Below are 25,369 nucleotides of genomic sequence, written 5' to 3'. Positions count from 1 at the left end.
TAAGTTTTCTCTAGAATCCCATATATATTTGTACATAGCAGCATATAGCTATATATATCTGTATATATGTTATATACCATATTACAAACAGTGTTTTTCACGACTCCCCCCCCCCCCCAAAAAAAAAAGAAAAGAAAAAGAGGAGGGGAAAAAATCGGCACAATTGATCAATATAATGAAAAGCCTGAAAACTTGTGATGTGTCACACCTGTGGCTCTCTCCCCTCTTCGAAGAGATGAGTTGGGGGTATCTTCTCATCTCTCTTCATTTGAGTCCTACTTGACCTTTAGAATTTTGTTGCATAATTTTGCTCACTTTCAGTTTTTGTTTCGGACCTGTAGGAAAGTCAGTCCCCAAGGTAGAAGTGCCCTTCGTGGATACAGACAGGCATCTGGACAATTGCCTGGGGCGCTGAATGGTTAGGCAGCTTGACCTGGCAGAGGGAGGCAAGTGGAAAGAACACTGGGTTTGGAGTCCTGAGACCAGGGTTCAAAGGCTGCTCACATGTGTATTTACTGCCTGTGTGACCTTGGGCAATCCCCCATTCTTTAACCTGTGTCATATGAAGTTGGATGAGATGTTTTCTAGATCCAGGATCCTGTGATCCTGCAGGCCTGACTCCAAGCCTGTCCTGGCTCAGGCTTTTCTTCATGTGCCTATGACGATAATACTTTGAAGGATGATCGCAGACTCTCAGTGTGGTCATGAGTCCAGCCCGTACCTGAACAGGAATCCTTCCCACCTCATTCCCAACAAGGCTTCCAGCCTTTGAGGAAGCTCTCTGGTGAGGGACCGTTCACTACCTCCTCACCTTTTCTTTGTATCCTTGGCCAGTTAGCTAGCATCTGTTAAATGCCGACAGTGTGACAGGCACTGTGCCGAGATGCTGAGAAAGGCAAAAAAAGGCCCGATGTCCCTCACTCTTGTTTTCTTTTTTTTCTTTTTTTTTGCGGGGCAATGGGGGTTAAATGACTTGCCCAGGGTCACACAGCTAGTAAGTGTCAAGTGTCTAAGGCCAGATTTGAACTCAGGTACTCCTGAATCCAGGGCTGGTGCTTTATCCACTGCGCCACCTAGCCGCCCCCTCTTGTTTTCTTTTACATTATGATGGTGATTACATACGTCTTGCATGTTTCATTTTGCATCTATTCATCTAAGTCTTCCCAGTGTTTCTGAATTATTCATATTTCAGAGAATATAATATTCTGTTAACCTTCATATGTCTTAATTTGTTCAGCCATTCTTAATTGATGGGTACCCAGTTCTGTGCTGCTTTGAACATTTTTGTCTCTATAGGATCTTTCCCTCTGCTTATAACCTTGTTAGAGCATATGTCTAATCAAAATATTATTTCTGGGTCAATAGATATATGCAGCTTAGTCGCTTTTCCAGCATTATTCTAAGGGGCTTACTAGAATTATTGCATTAATTCAGTGTCTTACCAGCAGTCCATTAGTAAGTCTGTCCTCTGTCAGCCTCTCTTAATGTTGATTATTTCTGTTTCTTGTCATCTTTGCCAACATGATGGGCATGATTTTTTAAAACTATTTTCTTTTTGGATTTGGATCATTCTTTCACATAGTTGCTAATTAGTATTTCTTCTTTCTAAAATTGCCTCTGCATCTCCTTTTATCACTTTGCTGTTGGTAAATGACTATTGTCATGATTTGTGGGTTTTTAAAAATTGAACAAAAATACCACCCAAGGTGGGGGGGGCGGCATTGACAACGCAAGAAAAACATTTAAAAACTTTTCAAAAAACCTTTGTTTTGTCTCTTCCTGGAATTCTAGCAGAACTTGTGTTTAGGCTGTGCTTTTCTTTAAAGCTTTGCTTGAAGAAGTTTTAGAGTCATTCTCTTCTGAGTTTGCATTTAGAGCATTCCTGTTACCATAATAGCCTTTTATGGTGGGATTCTTTTTTTTTCTTTTACTTATTCTTCCAGTCTATTTCCTGACTTCAGATGTTAGGTCTGGGCTCTGTGTACATTTGGAGGGAAATTCTGGGCTCATTTTATTGCTTTTTTTCTTGGGGTACTGAGTATCATGTTATTCCAGGATCTCAGTGACAGCTCAGCTTGGGATATTTGTAAACTCTCAGAGTTCCCCAAGTAGTCTGACATAGGGCACAGTGTGATCGCTGTCTCTACTTGGGGCTGCCACCCCTCATCTCCCACCCTTCTCCCACCTCTCTCCCAGGCCCACAACTTCTTGACTTGATTTTGGGTCTGAGCAACAATAGAGTTCTCCTGGTTTGGAATTATGGCACTACGGGCTTCCCTCTGGTCTGGGATCCCGACTCCAGACGGGGCTAGAAGCTAGCACTGGAACCTTGCTCTGCACATGGGGGTCTGAATGTGCTCTTCTCTCTGTATGATCTGTGGCTGATGCTTGGTGTGCCTCCCCTAGGCACAGGTCCCCTCCTCCTTCTGCCCTGGATGTAAGTGTCCTGGAAGTGGGGAGTGGCTGACAAAGCTGCCAGGTGGCACCTTTTCCCTCCCTGATGTGTATGGGTCTAGGACTCCTCTTGACCGTAAGACATGACCATTCCCAGCCAGACCATGTTCCCAGTGTGGCCTTTCTCTTTATGCTTGCCAACCTGGCTTGGCTTTTTCTTGGGTTTCCCCATCAGGATTCAGTTTGGTGCATTTCCTGGGCCTTTTTTAGAGGAATTTTGGTGGGGAGCTCACGGCAGTGCTTCCTGCATCTCCTCCAATTTACTTCTACCTGCCATGGCCTGTTCTTGACAGAACTGTATTTGCTCCGTATAACTGATTTCTGCTCCCTTTTTCAGACGTTAACTCTTCTATTCATTCCTTCAAAAATACATTCCAGAACATGGCTCCCTAACCTGGGGTCTGAGAACTTGGGAACTTGGGAGGGAAAACAGGGGCATCTTCATTTCCACTCGCTTTGAACTGAAATTGGGCATTTCCTTCAGTTCTGGATGTGGGCAGCAGACATTCTGAGGAGGAGGCCTGGAGAGGTTTTGCCAGGCTGCGTGGTGAAGAACCACCTTTCTGTAACTTTGCCTGTGTCAGTCATTATCCCTGGCTCTCAGGGTGACGACTCCTTTCTCTTCTCCCTTTTTCAGCATCTCAGTCCCTTCCCCTGTTCTCCCTGGTCTTTCATAGATCACTGACGATGACCAAACAATCACTTCATCTGGGTCATGTGACTTGAACTGATTGTGGTGGCTCAGGGCTCCCCCATTCTTTCCAGACATTTTGGTCCTTTCTGGGTCCATTTTTTTTTCTTTTTTCTTTTTCTTGAATGAGAAGACAGAAGCAGAATAAGGAGGGTGCAGCAGTCCATCCACTCCATGCAAAAGGGTTGTGCCTTCACTGACCCTTCCCCTCCCCCCAAACCAATTTGGTTACTGTTTGTTTTCTTTACTGCCTTTGGCTCATAGCTTGTTCATCATCTTCCATTATTTATTTGCCTCCATTTTCTGGACACGTGTGATTTTTGATGGTTCTAGTGAGCTTAATCAGTGTCCTCCTCTTCAGATTCCCTTACACAATGCAATAATAACTCACATTTAGATAGCATTTTAAGGTTTTCCTCAAAGTGACCTAGAGAGGGGGGAAAACTGGGGTTCTGAAAGTTTCATTGACATACATGTGCTTACACCATTAGTAAATATGTAAGGTGAGACTCAATCTCTGGTCTCCTGAAGATTTGTGTAGCCCTCTATTGGGCCATGCTGTCTCTAACACAGTTTAAGTTCTGTGACAGGGATGATGGTGTTATCCTTCCTTTGCATTCCCCATAAAACCTTGCACATAGAGGGCCCTTAATAAATTCTTTCAAAAAATGTGGAGTTTGGATCCTATTTTAATTACAATCTTATGATGAAATCATATGTAAAACAGATAATTCTTTTGTAAACATAAGTAATTTGCTCCCAATGGTTTTTGTTTGAAAAGTAATGTTTTCCATATTGACTTTGATCAGAGTGCCACATACACATGACAGTAGCATTTGTATTTGTGTCATTCTTAGCTATTCAATAGTTATCTTTTCACAATAGAACAAGAAACTGAAGTCTGATGATTATGTCAGTACTTTTTCCATGTTGTGGAGGTTAATTAATCCTTGTTCTGTCTTTAGCACTTGAATTTCTCCTTTCCTCAGTCAGCCACCCCCTAGTCTCATAGATCAATATTTTGGGGCCTAAAAAGGCCTAAATTCAATTTTTGTCATCTGTTGCAGTTTTGAGATAATATCCTGCTGATTTTGTGGAAGAAGAATTGATTTTACAGGTTTCATTGATTCACTGAACCTTGCCCATGGTTCTGGAATACTTAAAAGAAATGGTTTTTATAATGAATAAATATTACAATTCAGGTTGGAGTTCCTTTCTTTAAACAATGGAAGAGATATTTTTTCTTTTCTTTTTTAATGCTTATTGATATCTTTTCTCTTAACATTATCTTCATTTCTAAGAATGTTTCTATTTCCCCCTTTTCAAAGAGTCATTCTTTCTTTCTTTCTTTTTTTTTTTAAGAACCATTCTTTTTAAAAGAAAGAGGTAAAATACAAATCAGGAAAATTAACTCGTGTCTCAGCCAGGTCTGACATTATCCACAATATTCTACACCCCTTGTCCCCTACTTCTTCCAGAGGGAGAGGTGACCCATTCTGCTGTCTCTGCTTTGGGGTCAAGTTTATACTTGGATAGCATTCAGTTTCACGTGCTCATGTGGGGGCTGCTCGTGTTGTCCTCTTTCGTGTTGTCATAGCTCCACTTCCCTAAGTCTTCCCATTCCTTTCTGTCTTCTTCAGAGCCATCATTCCTTAGAATGATATTGTAATAATATTGTGTATATTACATGCAATAGAATAGATAATATTATGCATGTGTATATAATGTAATATAGTAATGATATTATATTGTACTCGTGTCTTGCCATGTCTTTAACTATTCCCTAGTTAATGGGCATCTACATAGTTTCTCCTTTGCTACTCCAGAAAAGTGGTGCCGTGAGCATTTTGGTCTGTGGGTAGATTGCAAGAAGTACATGAGCTTGGAGGGGGAAACGACATTTTATTTTTATTGACCTCTAAGTGAAATTTAGCATTCTTTAGTCATGAATGTAGACAACACATGTTCTGAGAAGGGGGTCCATGGGCTTCAGCAGATTGCAGCCAGAGGGATTTAGGACACACAAAGACGAAGAACATGATTATCTCCAGCTTCCCACCAAAACATAAGAGAGGCATAATCAGATACTTGGCTAAAATAGCATTCTCTGAATCTCTCACCTAGCACATCTGTCCAAAAAGGAAACAAGGTGAGTCTGGTACAACCTATACTTGGGGATTCCATGCTGGTTGTTTACAATCCTCACTGTGTTGTCTAATATCTTACCTGTCTATCAATCAGCAAGCATTTATTAAGTGCGTAATGTGTGCCAGGCATTGTGCTAAACCCCAGACTTGGATCACACTCACTTTCTACAGCGTTCACTCCAATACATGGGCTGCCAGATGAAGCTGGAGAAGAATCACAAAACCATGTTGACAGGGTCCACTACACATTGACATTGCATGTCTCAGCTGGGCTCTCACCACTAGAAGAGAATCCTCTTATGCCTTCCACTGGCCACAGGCACTCTTCCAGACCTCTTCATCGAAACTCAGGCCTCTCGTAGTTCTCCCTCCTGCTTCTCTGATGAGTCCTTGGCCTCTTTTTTCACTGAAGAAATGGAGACCATTGACCAAGAGCCCCTTCTTCTCCCCAGCCTCTCATGTCACATCACTCATGTGCCTCTGTTACTGCCTCCACCTTCACCCTGTCTCACAGGAAGAGGTGACCCTTCTCCTTGCCAAGGCACAAATGATCCGGTTCAGCCTGTCTCCTCCAGCAGACTGCTCCCTCTGTCATCCCTAATCCACTAGTCCTCAACTTCTCTCTGTCTCCTAGCTTCTTCTCTACTGGCTACAGACATTCCCATGTCTCTCCTATCCTCAGAAAATCCCGATTTAGGTCACCCCTCCATTCTCTCTGGCTCTCCTATATCTCTCTTACTTGTTTATGGCTAAACTCCTTAAGACGGTCATTCACATTTGGTGTCTTCCCTTTGCTCTCAAACTCTCTTCCTAAATCTTTGCAGTCTGGTTCCCAGTCTTTTCATTCAGCTGAAACCGTTCTCCCCAGAGTTTTGGGGACACTGTTCTCTCCTGGTTGTCCTCCCTCTTGTCTGACTACCCCTTCTCTGTCTCCCTTGTTGGATCTTCCAGTCATGCTGCTGATCTTGGCTGTCCCCAGCGTCTGTCCTGGACACTCTTATTCTTCCATACTGTTTTACTGGATGATCTCATAAGCTTTTCTGTGCGGATGACTCTCAGATCTCATTTTCCCATCTTCCTCTCTCTTCCACACCTGCAATTTCAGATTTCTTGAATGTACCTCCTTCTCTTTGCTGCCACTGCCCACACACTGGTGCAGGCCTTCCCACCTGGACCATTGCAGTAGCCTTCGACTAGGTCTGCTGCCTCAAGTCTCTTCCCACTCCAGTTCATCCTCCATTCAGCCTTTTCACAGTTTTGCCAATCTGATAGATGTAGTGGGAACTTAGACAAAATTGTTTTAATTTGTAGTCTTCTAATTATTAGTGACTTGTGGCATTTCAAAAAAATTTACCTTGTATTTCTTTGTTTGAAAACCACTCATACTCTTTGACCATGTGTATATTGGGAAATAGCATATATCCATATAAAGTTGAATGTGTTTCTTGTGTATCTTGGTTTTGAGATCTTTATCAGAGAAACTTGCTAGCATAGGTTTTTTCCCCCTTTAAGCTGCATTAGTTTCTATGGAATAGTAACAAAAACTACTCTGTACTTTAAAAAAAAATTATCACGGGCAGCTAGGTGGTGCTCTGGATAGAGCACCGGCCCTGGATTCAGGAGGACCTGAGTTCAAATCCAGCCTCAGACACTTGACACTTACTAGCTGTGTGACCCTGGGCAAGTCACTTAACCCCCATTGCCCCACCAAAAACCAAAAAACCAAAAAAATTATCACACACTAGGTTGGTAGGTTTATTTGCTTCTCTATATTGTGCACCTATTAGTTCTACTGATTTATCTCTTTTTCTTAGCCAGTCCCAAATGGTTTTGGAGGAAGAGTGATGGTGAAAGGGATAGGGACATCCATCGTGATTGTGATAGTAATAGTAATTATAATAGTAATTGTAATTGTAATCGCAATAGCAGTAGCAACAGCAGCAGTACGAGTCATCTCTCCCCTTCTTCCTCCCTCTTTCCTCTTTTTACAGTGCAGTCAAGCTTAGCATAATGAATAAATCATTGGATTTTGAGCCAGGAAAACTGTTCACATCACACTTCAGACTGTCATTAGTTATGACCTTCTCTTGGCCTTTAGTTCCTCATTTGTAAAATGAAGGGTTAGCCTAGATGACCTCTAAGGTCTCTTTCAATTTGGTCTGTGATCCCATAATCCTGTAATGCTGTTCTATTACATTCCTATACCGCTGCTTGTCTAACTATCTCCTAGTCAATAGGCACCCACTTTGTTTGCAGCTTTCACAACTATAGAAAAATACCACTAAAAATACTTTGATATATAGGAAACCTTTCATGTTTTTTACTTTCTTGGAAAATATTTTCCACACTGTGATCCCTGGGCCAAAGATCATGAAGAAGTTTAGCAACTACTGTATTTCATTTGAAATTGTTAGAGTAAGAAAAGGTATGGGGCTGGGAGTATCTCTCTCTCTATTGGTTGACTATCTAGTGGTCTCAACATTGATTGCCTGCAGGATACACAATATAAATTTCTTTTTAAAATTCAGAATTTCCCTCAGAGCCGCTGGGGGTCTGAGCTGCTGCTCTGCATTCCTTAGTTCCAAGGTGCCTCCTTGGATGTATGACCTCGTGGGGCCATTTTGGAGACCTGCTGTTTCATCTGTACCTCTTAGCAGTCTGTGTCTGTTGGCTTATTGGCTTCCATTGGCCCCTGCCTTTCCGATTGCCTGTGAATTTATGATGGACTTTTCCTGCATTTCTTGAAGGAGAGAATTCACACACTTTGGTTTCTCGTGGGCCTTTTTGTTCATTGTTTAGTCTGGTGCACACTTTAGGTTCTTGCAGGAATAGCTGCAGGCCACTGGTGCTTACCTCCTTGTCATTCCATGCATAAGACTCTCCCTCTAACTTGGGACATTTTCTTTGGATATACCCCCTTCTCTCCTTATCTCCACCTACTGGCTTTCCTCAAATCCCAATTAAACCCCTCCCCTTACCCAGGATGCCTTTCCCATCCTCCTTGATGCTAGGGCTTTCTCCCTCTCTTGGTTATTTCTAATTTATCCAGTCTCTCCCTTGTTTGTGCAGAGTTGTTTGAATGTTTTCTCACCTGTTAGATTGTGAGCTTTTTGAAGGCAGGGGCTGTCTTTTGCCTTTCTTTGTATTCCCAGACCTTTAGCACAAGTAAGTGCTTAGTGAATCAGGACTGACTGCCAGCCTTTGTTCAGGCAGCCACTTTGGCAGCAAGTTCTGGGTATTGGCTTTATCTCTGCCAGTGGGAAGCGGTAACCTTTTCAGTTTGCCAAATGTTGTTGTTACCCATGGATATCAAGGGTCTTTTGTGATTAATATCTTTTATTGACAGAAACCTTTAAGATTTTGTTTTTAACCTAAAATGTGCCCATATTTAGTTTCTTTGAGGGGCAGCTGGGTGGTACAGTGGAGAGAGTAGGGGCTTAAGAGTTAGATAGACCTGAGACTTCCTGAGACACTTACTAGCCGTGTAACCTTGAGCAAGTCACTTAACCCTGTTTGTCTCAGTTTTCTCATCTGTAAAATGAGCTGAGAAGGAAATGTCAAACCATTCTAGTATCTTTGCCAAGAAAATTCCAAATGGGGTCACAAAGAGTCAGACACAACTCAGACTACTGAACAAGAAGTTTGTGTGACCCAATTAATTGCAGAAGACATAAAACACGGTGAACCTATCCAGTTGTTTGGAGAATGGGAATTGTTTGTTCTGGTGTTTGTTGGATTTGTAGCCGTGCTTTAATGTTCAGCAAGGATGGGCCTGAATGAATGAATTGGAAAGATAATTGGTGGCCAATTGTTCTTCATCTCTGCTAATAATAATAATAATAATAATAATAATAATAATAAAAAGACTTACAATTGTAGTGCCAGTTAGTTACCCAGCTAGCAAGATGTACTAGAGGCCAGGGGAGAGGAAGCCAGAGGTCAGTTTAGTGATTGTTAAAGAGTATAATGAGAGGGGGGGGTGCATTCAGGCCTTCTTGAGACTTGGGTACTTCTAAAAATTCCCCTAAGGTCACTTGAAACCTGCTGCTTCCATAAGATTTGGGGCCTCTAACTTTGTTGTTTTGTCCACAGACCAGATTTCCTATTTCCCCTATGTTTGTTATGCTTATAGTTGCCATTTGTTAATCGCTTTATAATTTACGAAATGCTTTATATCCTCATGATTGCCTTGGGAGTTGAGCCATGGTGGGATTAGTGTCCTCTGAGTGCTTAAGGGGCTCCCTTGAGCTCTTCCTGGCTGATGAGATGCTGGGCAGAGGGCTGCCATGCCCAGCCCAGAGCCTCTTCTCCCTTACAGCTTGATCAGATGTTTATTGAGTTACTTTCCTGGGTGCAGACTCAGGCCTCTCCATCATTCTTCCCCCCCCCCCCCGAGGCAATTGGGGTTAAGTGACTTGCCCAGGGTCACACAGCTAGTAAGTGTCAAGTGTCTGAGGCCAGATTTGAACTCAGGTCCTCCTGAATCCAGGGCCCGTGCTTTATCCACCCTCTCCATCATTCTTTTTTTTTTTTTTTTGGTTCTACATTAGGAAATTTTATTGCAGACGTGCAGAAATAGTTCTGATGTAGTACAAAAATAGGTCTTTATACAAATTTTTTTGTGAATTTTACATTTTATTGTTTCTTTACAATCGGCCTTCTCTTCAGCATGTCATTTCACTAACGCTGGAACAAGCAGCTCAGAGCCAGATGTGGGGCCCTGACCCTGGGGCTGGGCCCAGGTCCCAGGTCCCGGCGGTGCCCAGTCCGCAGCCCTGCCCAGGCCAGGGCCCACAGGGCCACCTTTAGGCCCTGTCCTCACTCTTCTACTGTCATATAAACCTGGGATCATCATCTGCCGACTGACCATGGACAGGAAGCTTGAGTATGATACAACTTTGCAGAGTCCACAGAATATTGCTTTGAAAAGGAGGGAATAAAACCCCCAATCACCAAGAAACAGAACTTTCCTAGGAAGGGAGGTGAGGGAGATGCCACCGGGGTGGGGGGGTGGGGGGGACAGAGGCGGGACAGACACCGCCCCCCAGTTCCTCCCCCTCCCTGACCCCTGGGATTCTACTCCTTTCAGAGCTTTATTTCATTAAAAATAAATATAAAAACACAAGACTCCTCCCCTGGCACCCCCTTCCCACTGCTGGGCAGGGTCTGCACCCATGTGGCCAGCCTGGAACTCCCCTCTCCACTGCAGCCTTTCTGAGGCAGAGCGGGCTGCCTGCTGCTGAGGGGTTAAGTGCTCGACACATCATTGAGATGTCTGCGTGGGCTGGGAGGGCTCACACACAAGAAGACACAGGACATGGAACAGACACAGAGCTCTCCCCCAAAACAACTAACCAGGCTAACAAAGGGCCCGGAGAGTGAGACTCCGGCTAGGGTTGGGGCCAGCGGCCCCTTCCCCAGCCCACAAAGCATGTAGTCCCTGCTAACTTGCTGGCAAGAGTAGGCCCCATTTTTTCCAGATGGGGAAACTAAGGCACAAAGAGGTTTGGTAACTTGCCCAAAGTCACTCACAGTGAGTCAGCATGGGGGGAACCAGGGATAGGGGAGAGAAACATGGGCAGCCTCAGATTTTCCTTCCTTCTGTCCTGCCTTTGGGGAGGGGTGGCTCCTAGGGGCCCTTTGAATTGCAACTGTAGAAATGAGGACACTATGCCACAGGAACCTGTCTTCTCATTGGAGGGTGGAGGGGAGGGCAAGGGAAAGGGGAAAAGGAACAGAAAACCCAGCCTATCACAGGGATCTCTGAGCCTCCCAGACACCTTGTAAGCTGTGCCAGTGGCGGGGCTCCCCTGGGCCTGGAGGGGGCAGCCATGGGGCCATGCTCTGAGGAAGCGCCAGGAGAGAGGAGGCTTTGGGGGAAGAACAGCATATCTGGCAAGACAGGCACCCAGTTCACAGTGACAAGGAGGCTCAGAAAGCAAAAGGCCTCTCCATTGTTCTTGCAGAACAGAGGCTTTCTGCAGGGCGCACCTGAAATAAATGTATTATCAGATGAGATGCCCAAGGGGCTACTGCCTCATCCGGCGTCTGTCTGCCGGAAGCCTGTATGTCCCAGTTGTTGTACTCAGACAAGCATTTCTTTAGCTGGGAAGAAAGACATGGTTAGAGAAGTCAACCCAGGAGGGAATTACTGCGATAAGAGGAATATTATTGTAAGGATGTTGGCCGCAGGAGCTGCTGAGGATGAGCTGCCAGAGGCCATCAGGGTCCTGTCTGACGATGGCTGCACCAGCCACACGTTCAAGGGTCTTTGAAGGATCTAGGCAATAATAGGAGCATCTTCACCAACTCCTGCCCAAAGCTTGTCATCCATCCTCTTAGCCTCTGGCTGATGTATTTTTCAACCCCAGCAACTCTTATTTGTTTGGAGAATTCCATTTCCTGCACCTTTTCCTTTTGTTAAAATAAGTTTTTATTAACGTCTTTTGTTTTTTGTAGCCTCAGAGTTTACTGCAGGGTCCCTCCCCCTCCCAGAATTCATCATCAAAGACCAGAAAAGAGAAAGAAGAGTAAAAACTCAACACAGCCGATCAGTGTGTTGAGAAAGTCTGAAAACATGTTCAGTGTGCAACATCTGTGAGCCTCCCACCTCCACAAGGTGATGGCTGCGGTGTCCTCTTCTGTCTCTTTATTCAATTCATTCGTCAGCTTTATAATTTTGCTACTTTCACTGCTGATTCTTGCTCGTGGTTCTTCTCATTTACATTGTTGTAGTCACTGTGTAGATTGTTTCCTTGGCTCAGAGACTTTGTTCTGTAAAAGTTGATAAAGACTTTTCTCTACTTCTTTGTATTCATCCCACATATCATTTCTTACAGCTCAGTCATATTCCATTCCATTCATGTGCTGTAAATGTTTAGAGTAAGGTGTAAGAAGACTGGAAAAGGAGGAGGAGGAGGCCAGTCCAACAGAGGGTTTTAGGTCGCATCCTGGAGGCAATATGGAGCCAAGAGGCCCAGGGGAGCATGGTCAGGTCGTGTCTTGCACATATCGGGAATATAAAGTGTATCCCTGAAATGAGATCACCGAAATATGTGCTGAAAAATTGTTGTCCAGAATTACTTAATTACACACACACACACACACACACACACACATCGCATGCACTCATATTCATTGTGAAATTGTCTATTTGTACTTCTTCCAGTTGAGTGGCAGTGCGGTGTAGTAGAAAGAATTCTGAACTTGAGTTTGGAGTTTGAATCTTGCTTCACACATTGGAGAGTCACTGACTTTTCAGAGCCTTGGCATTGTCATCTGTAAAATGGCGATAATGATAATTCTGTTACATACCTCACAGGGTTGTATAACTAGAGTAGGCGTTTACTTGCAGAATGGAGGTGATTGCTTCTTCCTCATGGTAGGCCAGAGAATGCTGCCCTTGAATCTTGTCGTCTGCTAGCCTGTGCCTCCATGAGGGTTGGTAGGAAGACAAGCCTGTGAGGTGATTCTAGGGAACGGGGGTGGGGGTGGGGGTGGGGGTTGGAGAGCTGCTTTCATGAATTCATTCTACATTGTTGTCTTTTTTTTTTTTTTTTTTTTTTTTTTTTTTTTTTTTAAGTGATCTTTATTACTTTTTTTTTGTTTTGTTTGTGAGGCAATTGGGGTTAAGTGACTTGCCCAGGGTCACACAGCTAGTAAGTGTTAAGTGTCTGAGGCCGGATTTGAACTCAGGTACTCCTGACTCCAGGGCCGGTGCTCTATCCACTGTGCCACCTAGCCGCCCCTACATTGTTGTCTTTTAAAAGAATTTTTTAGTTTTTGCTGAATGCTTCATTGACTCAATCTCATCAAATCTCAACCTTCCACTTGAAGGCAGTGTTCACTTGGTCCAGACAGTAATGAATATTTAGTAAGATAACACTACCAGGCCTATACCTCAGAGAGACCGGGAAAAGAGGAAATGGACCCCTGTAGAAAGTCTATGTCTTTGTATATGTGTGTATGTGTGTATGTGTTTATAGTAGGTCTTTTTGTGGTGGCAACGAATTAGAAATTGTGAGGGGGCACTCATCAGTTGGTCAGTGGCTAAACAAGTCGTGGTCTGTGAACGTGCTGGAATACTGCTGTGCCTTAAGAAATGATGAAGGAGGGGGCAGCTGGGTGGCGTAGTGGATAGAGCACTGGCCCTGGATTCAGGAGGACCTGAGTTCAAATCTGCCCTCAGACACTTGACACTTACTAGCTGCGTGACCCTGGGCAAGTCACTTAACCCCCACTGCCCTGCAAAAAAAAAAAAAGGAAAAGAAAAGAAATGATGATGGCGATGGTTTTAGAGAAACCTGTGAAGATTTATATGAACTGATAAAGAATGAAGTAAATAGAACCAGGAGACATATACGTTAACGAAAATATTAAGATAAACAGCTTTGAAAACTTAGGAACTCTACTCAGAGTAAGGTTCAGTAGTGTGTGACTCTTTATGGCCCTGTGGACCATATCTGTCCATGGGTTTTTCTTGGCAGAGATAGTAGAATGGTTTGCCATTTTCTTCTCCAGTGGATTAAGGCAAACAGTGGTGAAGTGACTTTCTCAGGATCTCAGAGCTAGGAAGTGTCTGAGGTCAGATTTGAAGTCGGGTCTTCCTGATTCTAGGCTTAACACTCTATCCACCACCAGGGTGTCTTAAACTTTTTCTACTTGTGACCGCTTTTTGCCCAAGAAATTTTTACTTGACCCCAGGTATATAGGTATATGAAACAGTTACATATAACCTTTTACTGTTTTTTTTTAAATTATTCTTATAACCTTTTACTGTTGTCAGATTTTTTGCGACCTCCACATTCAATTACATGAGCCTGTATGGGGTGGAGACCCACAATTTAAGAAGCTCGGGCCTAGACCATGCCTGGGAATTCCACCTTTGTAGCCCGGTATTCCAAGCTTCCACTCTCTGATCCCAGTCTATTTTTCCAGCCTTATCCTTATTATCTCACCTTCATTCTAGGCAGACTGAACTCCTTGTTCCCCTCAGCTTCCCTACCCCATTCTTTGTCTGTGCTTTGCTCATCCCCTTGCTCTGGCCTTGAATGCCCAGAGGTGCTGTTTTGTCCTTCTCAGCTGTCCTCTGGGAGGTCTTCTGACTCCCCTAGCCAATGATGACCATTGTCTCTCTAACTGCTGTCCATTCGTTGTCCATACCTCAGTATGCTTAGCGTGTACTCCTCAGTGGTGTCATCTTTGTATCTGTCTGTGCCTAAAAGGACGTGAGGATGAGGCTTGGAATGAACTCTCAGTGAATAGCTGGGAGTTAGCTGAATGGAATTCTCCTCAAATTCTCTGTATTTTCCACAGTTCCTGACACAGGGTTGGTCCAGAAAACTATATTGGTTTGATTTGGTGAGATGCATAATAGCTTATGTCTCTTAATATGTAAGAAAAATGTGTAGGCTTGAGGGTCGATCATGATGCACTTTTTAAATTGAGGACATTTCTCCAGATACATTATCCTCTGCCTTTAAATGAGGAATGCCTAATATTTTCCAGTGTCAGCTAATCATTCATGAGCTGTAGGGAATCTTTTTGAGTATGAATAAAACCTGCTCATTTTATGTCCAAGGCTTTTGCTTTGCCAGTTCCTGTTTTTATGGCTATCTCTTGGTTTATGAAGTGAACCATGAAACAATCTTTTCTGTCCAGAAGAGAATCTAGTTTCACCCTAATCAGACTGATTTGAACTCCTCAATGGAGGCCAAGACTCTTAAAACTGTTTGCTCAGAAATAGGTTAAGACCAATGGGATTTTAAAAAGGAAATGACTGGGTTTACATATTGTTATGGGGAAATGGAGGGGGTTTGGGATAGGGGTTCTTAGGAATTCCTCTTTAAAGAGTTACACCCTCTTGCACACAAATCCAGTTAGAATAAAATAATAGTTTATTTAGGTGCTAGGGAAAGGAAACCAAGAGAGAAGTCCTTGGACTTTTTCTCATGGGGAGAAAGGCATGGGACAGAACTCGACTCTGAGATACCTTTCTCCTTGAGCAGGAGACAGGCAGATACTTTTATAGAGGAGTGATGGTGGTGGTCCAATATGGTGATCATCTGACTGTGGAAAGTTCCCTTATTAGGAGAGGACCATCCCCCACTGGTGGTGACTGGGGGAAGTTGGGTATGGGGCAGCTCAGGATCTTACAAGCCATCTCTCTCCCCCTCATACCACAAAGGCAGCAGCCACACCTAATTTTATCTTCCCAGGAGTCGGGGAGACTGGAATGAAGGGGTGGTGGTCCTGGAGCCAACTCAGTCTCAGTCCAGTGCCACTTATCTCTTTAGGTGTGTCTGTCCTTTGGTTTAGTTTCTCAAGGAGAAGGTTCTTTGATTTACCCCAGAAAACCTCTGAGGTACCCAGGCCCATAACAATATGAATAGGGTGAGAATTAGCCCACTGTAGATAGCTGATACTTTTCTGGCTGGTTTTGGTTAGCTCACTAAATCCATACACTTGAAGTGGGATATCAATTTAAAAAAACAGTGACATTTTTTCCCCATTTTTTCCTCTAGATTTCACCGTAACAGGAAGAAGAACCTTGCCATCTGCTGAGCTAGGACGAGGATCCTCCTCCCAACCTGGGCTTCCTGTCATGGTAAGTAGAAGGAGTCACCAAGGAAAAAATGTTGGACTCAGATGTAGTCTCATCATTCAGCTGAACCCTAGCGTCGAAATGAAGCTGTCTTGTCAAGAAAATCACTTAATTCTCTCTGGCCTCTTCTCAGGAGTATAGGGTTTAGAGGCAGAAAGAAGTAAGCTTCCTTCTCTGGAAAGAGTCATTGGCTTTCTGGTCAGAGTCTGTGGTCCAGTGGATGCCCAGAGCCTTCAGAGCTGCTGGTCTGGGGGCGTCACCCAGGTTTACTGGGCTCCTTTACCAGCACTGAACCCCTTTCAGCCTCAGTATCCTCCTCTGTACAGTGGAGATAATAATTAGCACTTCCCTCCCAGGGTTGTTGTGGGGGTCAAGTGAGATAAGATTTGTGAAGCATTTAGTAGCCCTTCAGATGATATGGAAATGCTAGCTCTGTTTATCATGGTAAATGATCAAACTAGTTGCTTAGACTAGAGCCTAGGGGCGACCTTGAGGCTTCGTGGTGAGGAAAGCTCTATGGGAGTGAAGGGTGAGCTTTGTTTTTTCTTTGTCCGTAGGTGTGTAGGAAGAATTCATGATTCCTATGTGGATCCCTTCCTTTCTTGAAGGAAATGACCCTTCATCTTCCCCTTTCATACACACGGGCATTCTCCTCTTCTCTCCAGCCAAGCCTCGCCAGCACACTCGAAGTCTGGTGCTGCCCACTCCACTCCTCCTTTCTCCCCTTTCCCCACGATTGAAGTACCCCTGCCCGGGCCATTGTCTCTCTCTAGTCTCCTCTCTGGCATGATACATGCCCTTCCGGGCGAGGCCTTTCTTTGCCTTTGTACCCATGTCCCCAGTCTGGGGTACAGTGCTCGGCACACAGAACACTTCACATGGGATTGTCCATTCATTTGTTCTCTCTTTTCCCCTTCTCCCAACTCTGAAAATCTTCTCCAGTCTTTACCGGAGAAGTGTAGAGACGCCCTTCTGGGGTAATGCTGAGAGCTCAAGGCCTACTAGAGGCAGAGTGGTAGAAGGCTGGAGACCAGGTGCTCTCCAGGGATGGCCCCGCTCCCAGCTCCCAGGGCCCCACGTTATTATCGGAGCTGGGCAGCTTCATTCTGGTGCATGAAGAAGGAGCTGGAGGAGCCAGGTTCATTTCAAGCTTCGTTAGGGACACGAGGACAAATGTGTTTTTAGATTGTTACTTCAGTGGAGTAGGGGAGGAGGGAAGGTTCTTGACAACTGCTCTGGGCATAGGCTCATCTCCAGTATGCGTGATGAGCTGATACAACAGCTTTGAGGGGGTGCGGGATTCCCGGAAGGGAGAGACTGCCTTGTGGAGGCTCTAGAGGTGATGCCAGGGCATGAGCACTCCTTCCAGGGAGGGCCTGTGGCATTTAGGGCTCTGTGTTCTGTCCCCTCAGTCTGAACTTGACTGGTTTTTTGGGGAGCTGGCCACTGGGAGGAGCAGAGCAGAGGCCCCTTCGAAGTCACTTGAGTACTGTTTTTGGAGGCAGGGCCTCCACAGTGCACAGAGCATGAGGCCTGGAGTCAGGAGGACGTGGGCCCAGATCGGGCCTCACAGACGCTCACTTCACCTCCAAGTGCCTCTGTTTTCTCAGCTGTAAAGTGGGGAGGCTAGCACAGCTCCTCTCTCCCAGGGAGGTTGTGAGGATCCCGTGAGATCACGTTTGCAAACCTGGAAGTGCTCTAACAATGGCATGGGTGTCCTTAGGCAGACCCTGTCCACTAGAACTTCGAAGCTCTTTGCTCCCAGTCACCCAGCTAGTCTGAGTCAAAGTGGGACTAGTGCTCGGTCCCATATGCCCATGTGGCCTCCTCCTGACTCTCTTGCATGCCTGCTGTTCTGTCCAGCACTTTCAGATAGAAGCGCCTGCCACGTCCTAATCGTACCTCCTGCTTTTGTAGTGCTTCATTATTCACAGTTGCTCTTGATAGGAATACTATTCCTATTGCTGTTCCCATTTCACAGATGAGAAAACTGAGGTTTTCAGAGGGTCTGTGATTACATAGCTAATAAGTAACAGAGCTAGAATCTGAACCCCAACACTGAGGCTGTCTTGTATTTACCAGCTCATCTTCCATCTTACCAGATAGTCTGAAGAGTATGCCATCAATGATAGAGCCCCAAGAAGTCACCACCTCCCCAGGCCCAGCTCTACCACTAACTAGTTATGAGACCTAGGGAAAGTCATTTCCCTTCCTCTTGAACTCTGTGTTTTCATCTGTAAATGAATAGGTTGGACCAACTGACCTCTAAGAGTCCCCTTTAGCTCTCACATGCTGTGGTTCTCTGATAGCAGTGAGGTGGGGAGATTGATAATAAATGCACATCTCTGTGTAAGTTCAGTCAAGGCTGGCTCTTCACTCTTCTTGCTGGCTTGCTGGTAGAGGGGCGCAGGTCCAATGTGCACCTTCAGTCCCACTTGTTCAGGGTGTCAGGGTAAGAGTGAGGAACTTGGAGGTGGAGAGCCCTGGGTCCCCTTGACATTTCCAGCATGTCCTCGGACACTGATCCCCTCCAGTGTCCAGAAATGTAAAATGGGATGAAGAAGGCCCTCAGCACCTCGCAGAGTCATTGGAGGTTCGAGCGAGTGAAAGGATGGAAGCATCCCTCCCACCTCCAGTTACATGGAAAAACAATGTTTCACATTAGTTTTTTAAAATTCTGAGTTCCAAATTCTCCCCCCACCCCCACCCCGAGCTGACAAGCAGTTTGAGATAGTTCTACATGTGCAACCGTGCAAAACATATTTTGGGGAAAGCAGTCCCAAGATCCCAGCTATTACTGCAGTTTGGATAACGTGGTAGGGATTTACCTGGGAAAATCCCTGCCCTTTTCTTCCCTCCAAGGTTTGCAGTGGCATCCACATGATGAAATCAGCCAGACGGGCCTTAATCTGTTCTTTGAATGGGTGGTGGTGGTGGTGTTGATGTCCCTGGTGTCCCATCCTCCCTTTTCTCTCTGTTTTCCAATGTGCTGGACAAATGCTTTCATTGCATTTGTAATACATGCGATTGTTCTTCTACTGTTTTACCTGGTCTTTGGAAACAAGTTATTTCTTTAGAGGTAGGATGAAGATGGTGATTACTGCGATTGGCTTTAGAGGAGCTAAAATGTGACGTGAATCTCTCAAAGGTTGAAGCTGCAAGGGTTTTTCTAACATAAAATCACCCTAAGCATTGATTAAGCTCCTTCTGTGTTCGAGATGGTGTCTGCACAGCCCACAGTGAAAGCTCACACATTCCTAGGTGCAGGGCAGCTCTAGAGGGATCTTCTCCTGAAGCAGGGGGAGCAGAGACCACTTGTCCCAGATGCTACAGCGACTGTGGGGACTGGTAGAGCTAGGACCCAGCCCTTCCCCCTCTAAGCTCCCCAGCTCTCCCAAAGAAAAGGCAGCTCCCAAGGCTTCTGCTTTTCATCTGAGCCAAAGGCGTTGCACACCTGCCAGTTACCTGATGCACAAGGTGGCAGGGCCTAGCGGGAGACTCCCTGAGCTCAGAGAAGAGAGGGAGAACAGGAGAGCCCTGCTCTGCGACCTGGCCTGGTCGTCCAGATGTCACCAATCAGCACCCTGGGGGAAATCTCCAGCTACCTCTTCTCTTCCAGGCCCCCAAGGCCTGCAGCATTCTGCTTTTGAGCCCTCCAGGCTGGGGCAGTGAAGCTGCATGTGAGGGTCCACCCAAGGTCCGGTCATCACATTGGCTGTCAGCTAATCCTTCCCTGCTTAGAAACATCACTGTTCCACGAGTGATTCCTTACCCCTTCCCTCATCCTGTTCCTGTGTTCAAGGAGCAATAAGTCCGTATATAATAAACATTTATTAAGCACCTGCTGTGTGCCAGGCACTATGCTAAGCCCTGAGGATCCCCAAAAAGGCACAGACAGTCCCTGCCCTCAGGGAGTTCACAGTCTACGGTCCCTTTATCAAATTAAAAAACAATTGCCTCAGTAATTGATCTCAGAGGGACCCACTTTCTCAGGGGAGCAGAGGCCCCTCCGCAGTTGCTTATCGTCAGTGGCTGCTGGCACTATTCTTTTCCCTCCGGGCTCTGTCCTTTCTTTTATGTTAGGGCATCGCCCCACTCACAGTCACTGTAACTTGGGTTACATCCATTGCACTTGGTCATCGCCCAGGTGAATGATAGCACCAGTTAGGGTGTGTGGATAAATGGCCTCTTTCATTTGTAACCTCCTGCCTCGTTTCTGCTCTCAGCCATTTAAAGGTCAGCATTCCTGGCCATGTGCCTCGGGGACAGTCAGGTCAGGGCATCCCTAGGGAGGAAGCTCTGTAGCACTTCTCTCTAAAAGTGGGAGGAGGCAGCTTGAAGTGGTACAGAGAGCCCCAGGGCTGCTGCCAAGCCATCACATGACTTTGAGTCAGTCTCATTCCTCCCTCCAAAATGAACAGGGTTCAACGAGATCTTCTTGAATGTCTCTCCTAGCCTTGAGGTGCTGTGAGGCAGGGTCACACTGAGAAGGTGTGGGCTTCCCCCTTTTGATGCCCTTTTGGAGGAATGGGTGAGCACCAGCTCTCTTTCTGTCACTTCACAGTCTTGGAAAAGTCTCATAATTCTGCACTGTTCAGCTATGTCCTTAGGAATTTCCTTTTGGAGAGCTTTGAAAAGAATAACAAAAATCACCTTTTGATCTTTGTTTTTAAAGAGGGACAGCGATTTAAGTGGGAAGCATGCCATTCTTCAGCTTTATACGTGGGCTTTTAAATTCAGCAGCAAGCACTATGACCAGTTTATTTAGCATCTCCTGAAAACCGAGAGATCAACATTTTCCTGATGCTGCTGAATGGTGTCAAGGCTTGGGATCTGACAGTCTCTGAAGAAGTGAAAAGCCTCTCCCAGAGAAAGAGGGAGAGGTGCAGACTGGGTGGGAGGAGGCTGTACCATAGAACCATGTGTTAACTCTAAGGAAGAATAAGAATCAAAGATGGCTGTCATCGGGGAAATGTAGGCCAGGAAGAGAAGATTGGCTAGTTCTGTGGTGAGGCCAGGGGTCCCCACTGGTACCTTATGAAGTCAGGAGAAACGCGAAGGCTGTGAGGTATGCTATCTACGGTGTTCTTGGGAGAGGACATGGACAACACCCCACCAAATGGATGAGCCCACAGGTCCATGTAGATCCATGGCAGCTTACAGGGGACTCACCTGTGAGATATTTTTCAGATGGGGAAACTGAGGCTCAGGGAAGGGAAGTAACTCTTGGTATTGTTGCACAAGCAAAAGGGATCAGATTTGCAACTTGACTTTCAGTCTTGTGATGCCAGATGCACAGCTTCTTCTGCACTCTCTCCATCTGAAGCTCACTGGCTCGTCTTTTCCCTTCTCTGGTCAACAGTGGGAGAAGTCAGTGAGACTGGACACAGGAATACAAGGCTGGTCTTAGCTCTGGTTCCTCGTTGGAGGGGGCAGGGAGGGAAGAAATGTACGATTTGGTGATTTGCCTTTCTAGCTTTCTTTGGGATCCTCCAAACTATATATATTAGATTGATTGTAACCCTAGTGGATATTCACTAGATCACTTCATAACCTAATTCGACATTAACATAGATGGCACATTGGCTTTAATTTCTATTTGGGGTCTGATTACAGTGGTGACTTATATCATTGGAATTTTATGGTCAAAGTTGGTATTAGGGTTAATCTTCCAAACTATACATGACTGTCTATTTTGATTGGTTAAAAACCTTTCTCGGGGCAGCTAGGGGGTGGAGTGGATAGAGCACCGGCCCTGGAGTCAGGAGTACCTGAGTTGAAATCCGGCCTCAGACGCTTAACACTTACTAGCTGTGTGACCCTGGGCAAGTCACTTAATCCCAATTGCCTCACTAAAAAAAAACAACAACAACAAAAAAAACCCCAACCCAAAACCTTTTTCTTTGAGGAGGTATGCTTAACTGCCGAAACATAATGTAACTTACATGTTTCCCAATATCCAACAGTTGTATTTTTTGTGTTTGTGTGACTTTCTCTGGCTTTTGAAAGTTACTTGGTAAGCAGCTGGTATCTTGATTTCTGGATTAGTTTTCTAATAAACTAAATGTCCTTTTGGCTAGAATGATGACCAAGAGTGAAAGATGCCTCCTTTATACAAATTAAAATAAATGATTTCCCCAAAAGTCTACACCAGCAACTTCATTAAAATGTGGTTTGGTTGAACCATTCCTAATATCCTTTTTTTGCCATACATTTGGTGTTGAAGCATTTGCTGTCTCTGATTGTGACCCATGTAGATTGGGACACTTTTAGGAGGTCTCTTAATTCAGATGGTCTCCAGTGCCCAGTGACCCTTTTCACGGGTCCCTGGAATCTGTGATTGTCCCTGTTGTGGGTGAATAAGAGCAGCATCAACATTATTCAGAGATTTGGGGTTTTCCAGGATGAAGAGACACAGCACAGCCTTGAATGCATCCAGGCCAATCAAATCTTTCCCAGGAAGCAATTGATTCGAGAGGATGAGAATCTTCAGGTAATGAATGACTAGGTCACTTTTGTCCTTTTTGACCCATTCGTAGTTGTGTGGTTGCTAACTAGGTCGCCAAGCTTTTGGATGGGACTCACTCATACCTGCCTTCTCCATTCGATCCCCACTCCTCTAGTTGAAGGCTCCCCTACCTCCTAATTAGCCTCCCTGCCTCGGTAGTCTCTCCCTTTCTGTTTGTCCTGTACGCCACAGTCTGAGCTCCAGTTATGTTACCTGTCTACCCTTTCCTTCCTTTCCACAGCCTGCCACATAAAGTCCAAACTCTGGACTGGCAGTCAGGACTTTCTGTCGTGTGCTCCCAGCCTACTTTCCAAGGCTTGTTTTGCATTACTTCCCCATCACACGTCCTACACTCGACCAAAACGGGTCATTTCCATTGCTTTGGATCATAAGGTCCTTCTTCCTGAAAGGTGGTATCCCTCAGACCCCCCCACCCCCAGATCACTCTCTGTGGGAGTTCTTCGTGGCCTTGTTCAGGTATCCCCTTCTCCAGGAAACCTTCCCTGATCTTGCCCTCCTGGGAATACCCACAGCCCTTGAGACATCTCTTAAGACATGGGCCTGTCAAGTTCCCTGAGGGCAGCAATTGTGTCTCATTCATCTCTGTGTCTCTTGTCACCCTGATGGCACTTGGTAAATGTTTACTTAAAGGCAGCCTAGTGTCATAAGAAGTGGGCTGGGCCCAAATTCAGTCCAGGCTTTGGCATCCGCTTGCTTTGGGACCATGGGGACGTCCATTAACCTCCCTGAGCCTTAATGCATATTAATTACCCCATCTATTAAAAGGGGGGGAAATGATACTTAGACCACTTGCTTCAGAGGAAGCAGAAAGTGCTTCCCAAAACTTCAGCAGTGTGGCAATGGCTGTGTCGTCATTGTCCTCGAGTGAGTGCCCTCTCTGGTTTTTTCTCCAGCTTCTAAGGCTTAGTAGCACTTCCCCTTTTTGGCATGGTGACATCCCAAGAATTCAGAGTGGAGTGACCCACCTGCATCTGATAGCTCTATTTTTTTTTTTATCCCATCAAAGAATTTCAGAATTTGAAGGGATCTCAGAGGTCATAAATATATAGTTCAGGTGATTAAAAAAGAGATGGGGCCTTACCCCAGCTTCTGCAGGCTTTTAATCAATGTTTGAACCTATGTGTCAGACCTCAACTTTAAACTTAAAACCAAGTAAAATATATTTTACAGTGATGGCTATTTGAACAAATGGGTTACACTGTAGGTATCAGCTTTGAAGAACTGGCATGGTTGCTTCTGAACTTTGAAAGATTTCTTCTTCTATTTTGAAGGTTCCTTTCCTGGAACTTCATGGTGAGAGCACAGAGTTCGTGGGCCGGGCTGAGGATGCCGTCATTGCATTGTCCAATTACAGGCTGCACATCAAGTGCACGGAGTCACTCGTTAATGTAAGTGATCAGGGGAGATTTCAGGGATGATCTTGGACAGCAGCTTGTGGGCTTGGGGATAAAAGTGCCTTCTGCTCCTTCCTGGAGTGGTTCAGAGTATTCAGTTACTCGGTGACCCACCAACAGACAAGAGCGTAGGCTTGGCTGCTAGGGCCTTGTTCGCTGAGGTGCTTTGTCACCGTGGCTGTAGATGGTATATGTGGGCGTGCGTGCTTGCGTGCATGCGCGTTCGCACACACACGCGTGATGTGGCATCAGACTGAGGGACAGATGAAGCTTCTTTTTATCCTGCTCTTAACTAGGAAAATGTGCCCAAGGTACTCTTCAGGTGGGGGCGGGGAGGGGGCGGTGTTCACCCTTCTTTGTTTTCTCGTGAAGAGGAAGCAGTTTTGTGAATCTTCAGAGGTGCATGTTTTCTCTGGGTCCATGAAGGTGCATTGAGGGAACTAGTTGGTCCCTTGCATTGTCCTCCTCTTAGAAGAGGGCTCTGTTGAGATGCCATCCATGACTCCATACTTCTTCCATTCTTCCAGTAAGTGACCCAGAATAGGCTACTACTAGTGGTAGCAGTTTGGAGAGAGAGAGAAGGTCTCAGCATCATGGGGTTTTAGAGCTGGAAGGAACCTTAGCAGCAATGGAGTGTAGTAGTCAGAGCATGAGACCTGGAATCAGGAAGACCTGGGTTCAAATTCTACCTCAAACCCTTCCTCACTGTGTGACCCTGGCCAAGTCACTTCATCTCTCTAGGATTCACGTTTCCTCATGTTGTAAACTGAGAGATTTGGAAACGGCGATCTAAGCTCCCATCTGACTCCCATCTGTGGTGTCATGATTCTGTAAAGTTGCTCTCTAGCTATACTGTCTAAAAATCTACTGAGTGGTCGCCAATAAATTAGAAGCTTTAGCAAGAGTTTAGACTTTTAAGCATTTATTAAGGAGCATACGAATCTAATGATCAGAGAGAAGGGTAAAAAGCTAACTATTTCTAAGAGACCCCATCATCCGACCTGCCATAGCGAGGTCAGGAACAAAAAGGACCCAACGCTTCCTTCCTCCTCCCAGAAGCGTCTTGTCTGAACCGGAAACATCAAACCTCACTTCCTGATGCCAAGGAACTGACCTTCCAAGCCACACGGCTTGCCCTCAGACGCCTTCTCCTCATGGAGGAGCTTTCCTACAGTATCTCTCCAGCAGGGGGCGTCACTCCAGTTGTCACAGTTCTGATGTAGAATATCAGAAGTAGTCAGAGCTGGGAAGGATGTGGGAGTTCATTTATGAATCTGGTATTCCTATAGTATGCTCCCTTCCTTCCTGTTGGTCCATAGTCAGAGTTCTTTGCTGTGTTTTCACAAAGGATTCATAATTATATATTTTTGTGCTGGTCTCTTTTTTTCCTTTGTACAATGGGATAAACATACTTTGGTGTTACATAAACATTTATCACTTACATTCCAGTTCATTTAATCTGAAAATCAAGAAAATCGCACCCCAGTAGCATACTTTCAGTTGTGAAATATGAGAAATATATGTTTGTCCTTCACACATTATATACATTTT

At 45.2% G+C, this 25,369-nt stretch overlaps 1 protein-coding gene across 9 annotated transcripts in view; it reads left to right on the top strand.

Annotated features, from left to right (window-relative positions):
- The window catches only part of MTMR3 (myotubularin related protein 3), a 167,883-nt gene that overhangs the window by 78,909 nt on the left and 63,605 nt on the right, over positions 1-25,369 (top strand). For 8 of the 9 annotated variants that reach the window (XM_043979590.1, XM_043979574.1, XM_043979618.1 and 5 more), the window contains exons 3-5: positions 15,816-15,898; positions 22,299-22,388; positions 23,696-23,812. In XM_043979590.1, the coding sequence (XP_043835525.1) occupies positions 15,896-15,898; positions 22,299-22,388; positions 23,696-23,812 (210 nt within the window). In that variant the 5' untranslated portion in view covers positions 15,816-15,895. The remainder of the gene's footprint in view (positions 1-15,815; positions 15,899-22,298; positions 22,389-23,695; positions 23,813-25,369) is intronic. The other variant, XM_043979583.1, reaches the window with a different exon arrangement.

Source organism: Dromiciops gliroides, chromosome 1 (genome assembly GCF_019393635.1).
Source record: "Dromiciops gliroides isolate mDroGli1 chromosome 1, mDroGli1.pri, whole genome shotgun sequence".
Classification (NCBI taxonomy): domain Eukaryota; kingdom Metazoa; phylum Chordata; class Mammalia; order Microbiotheria; family Microbiotheriidae; genus Dromiciops; species Dromiciops gliroides.
Note: the sequence above shows the minus strand (reverse complement) of the source record. Positions and strands in the feature narration are given on the sequence as shown.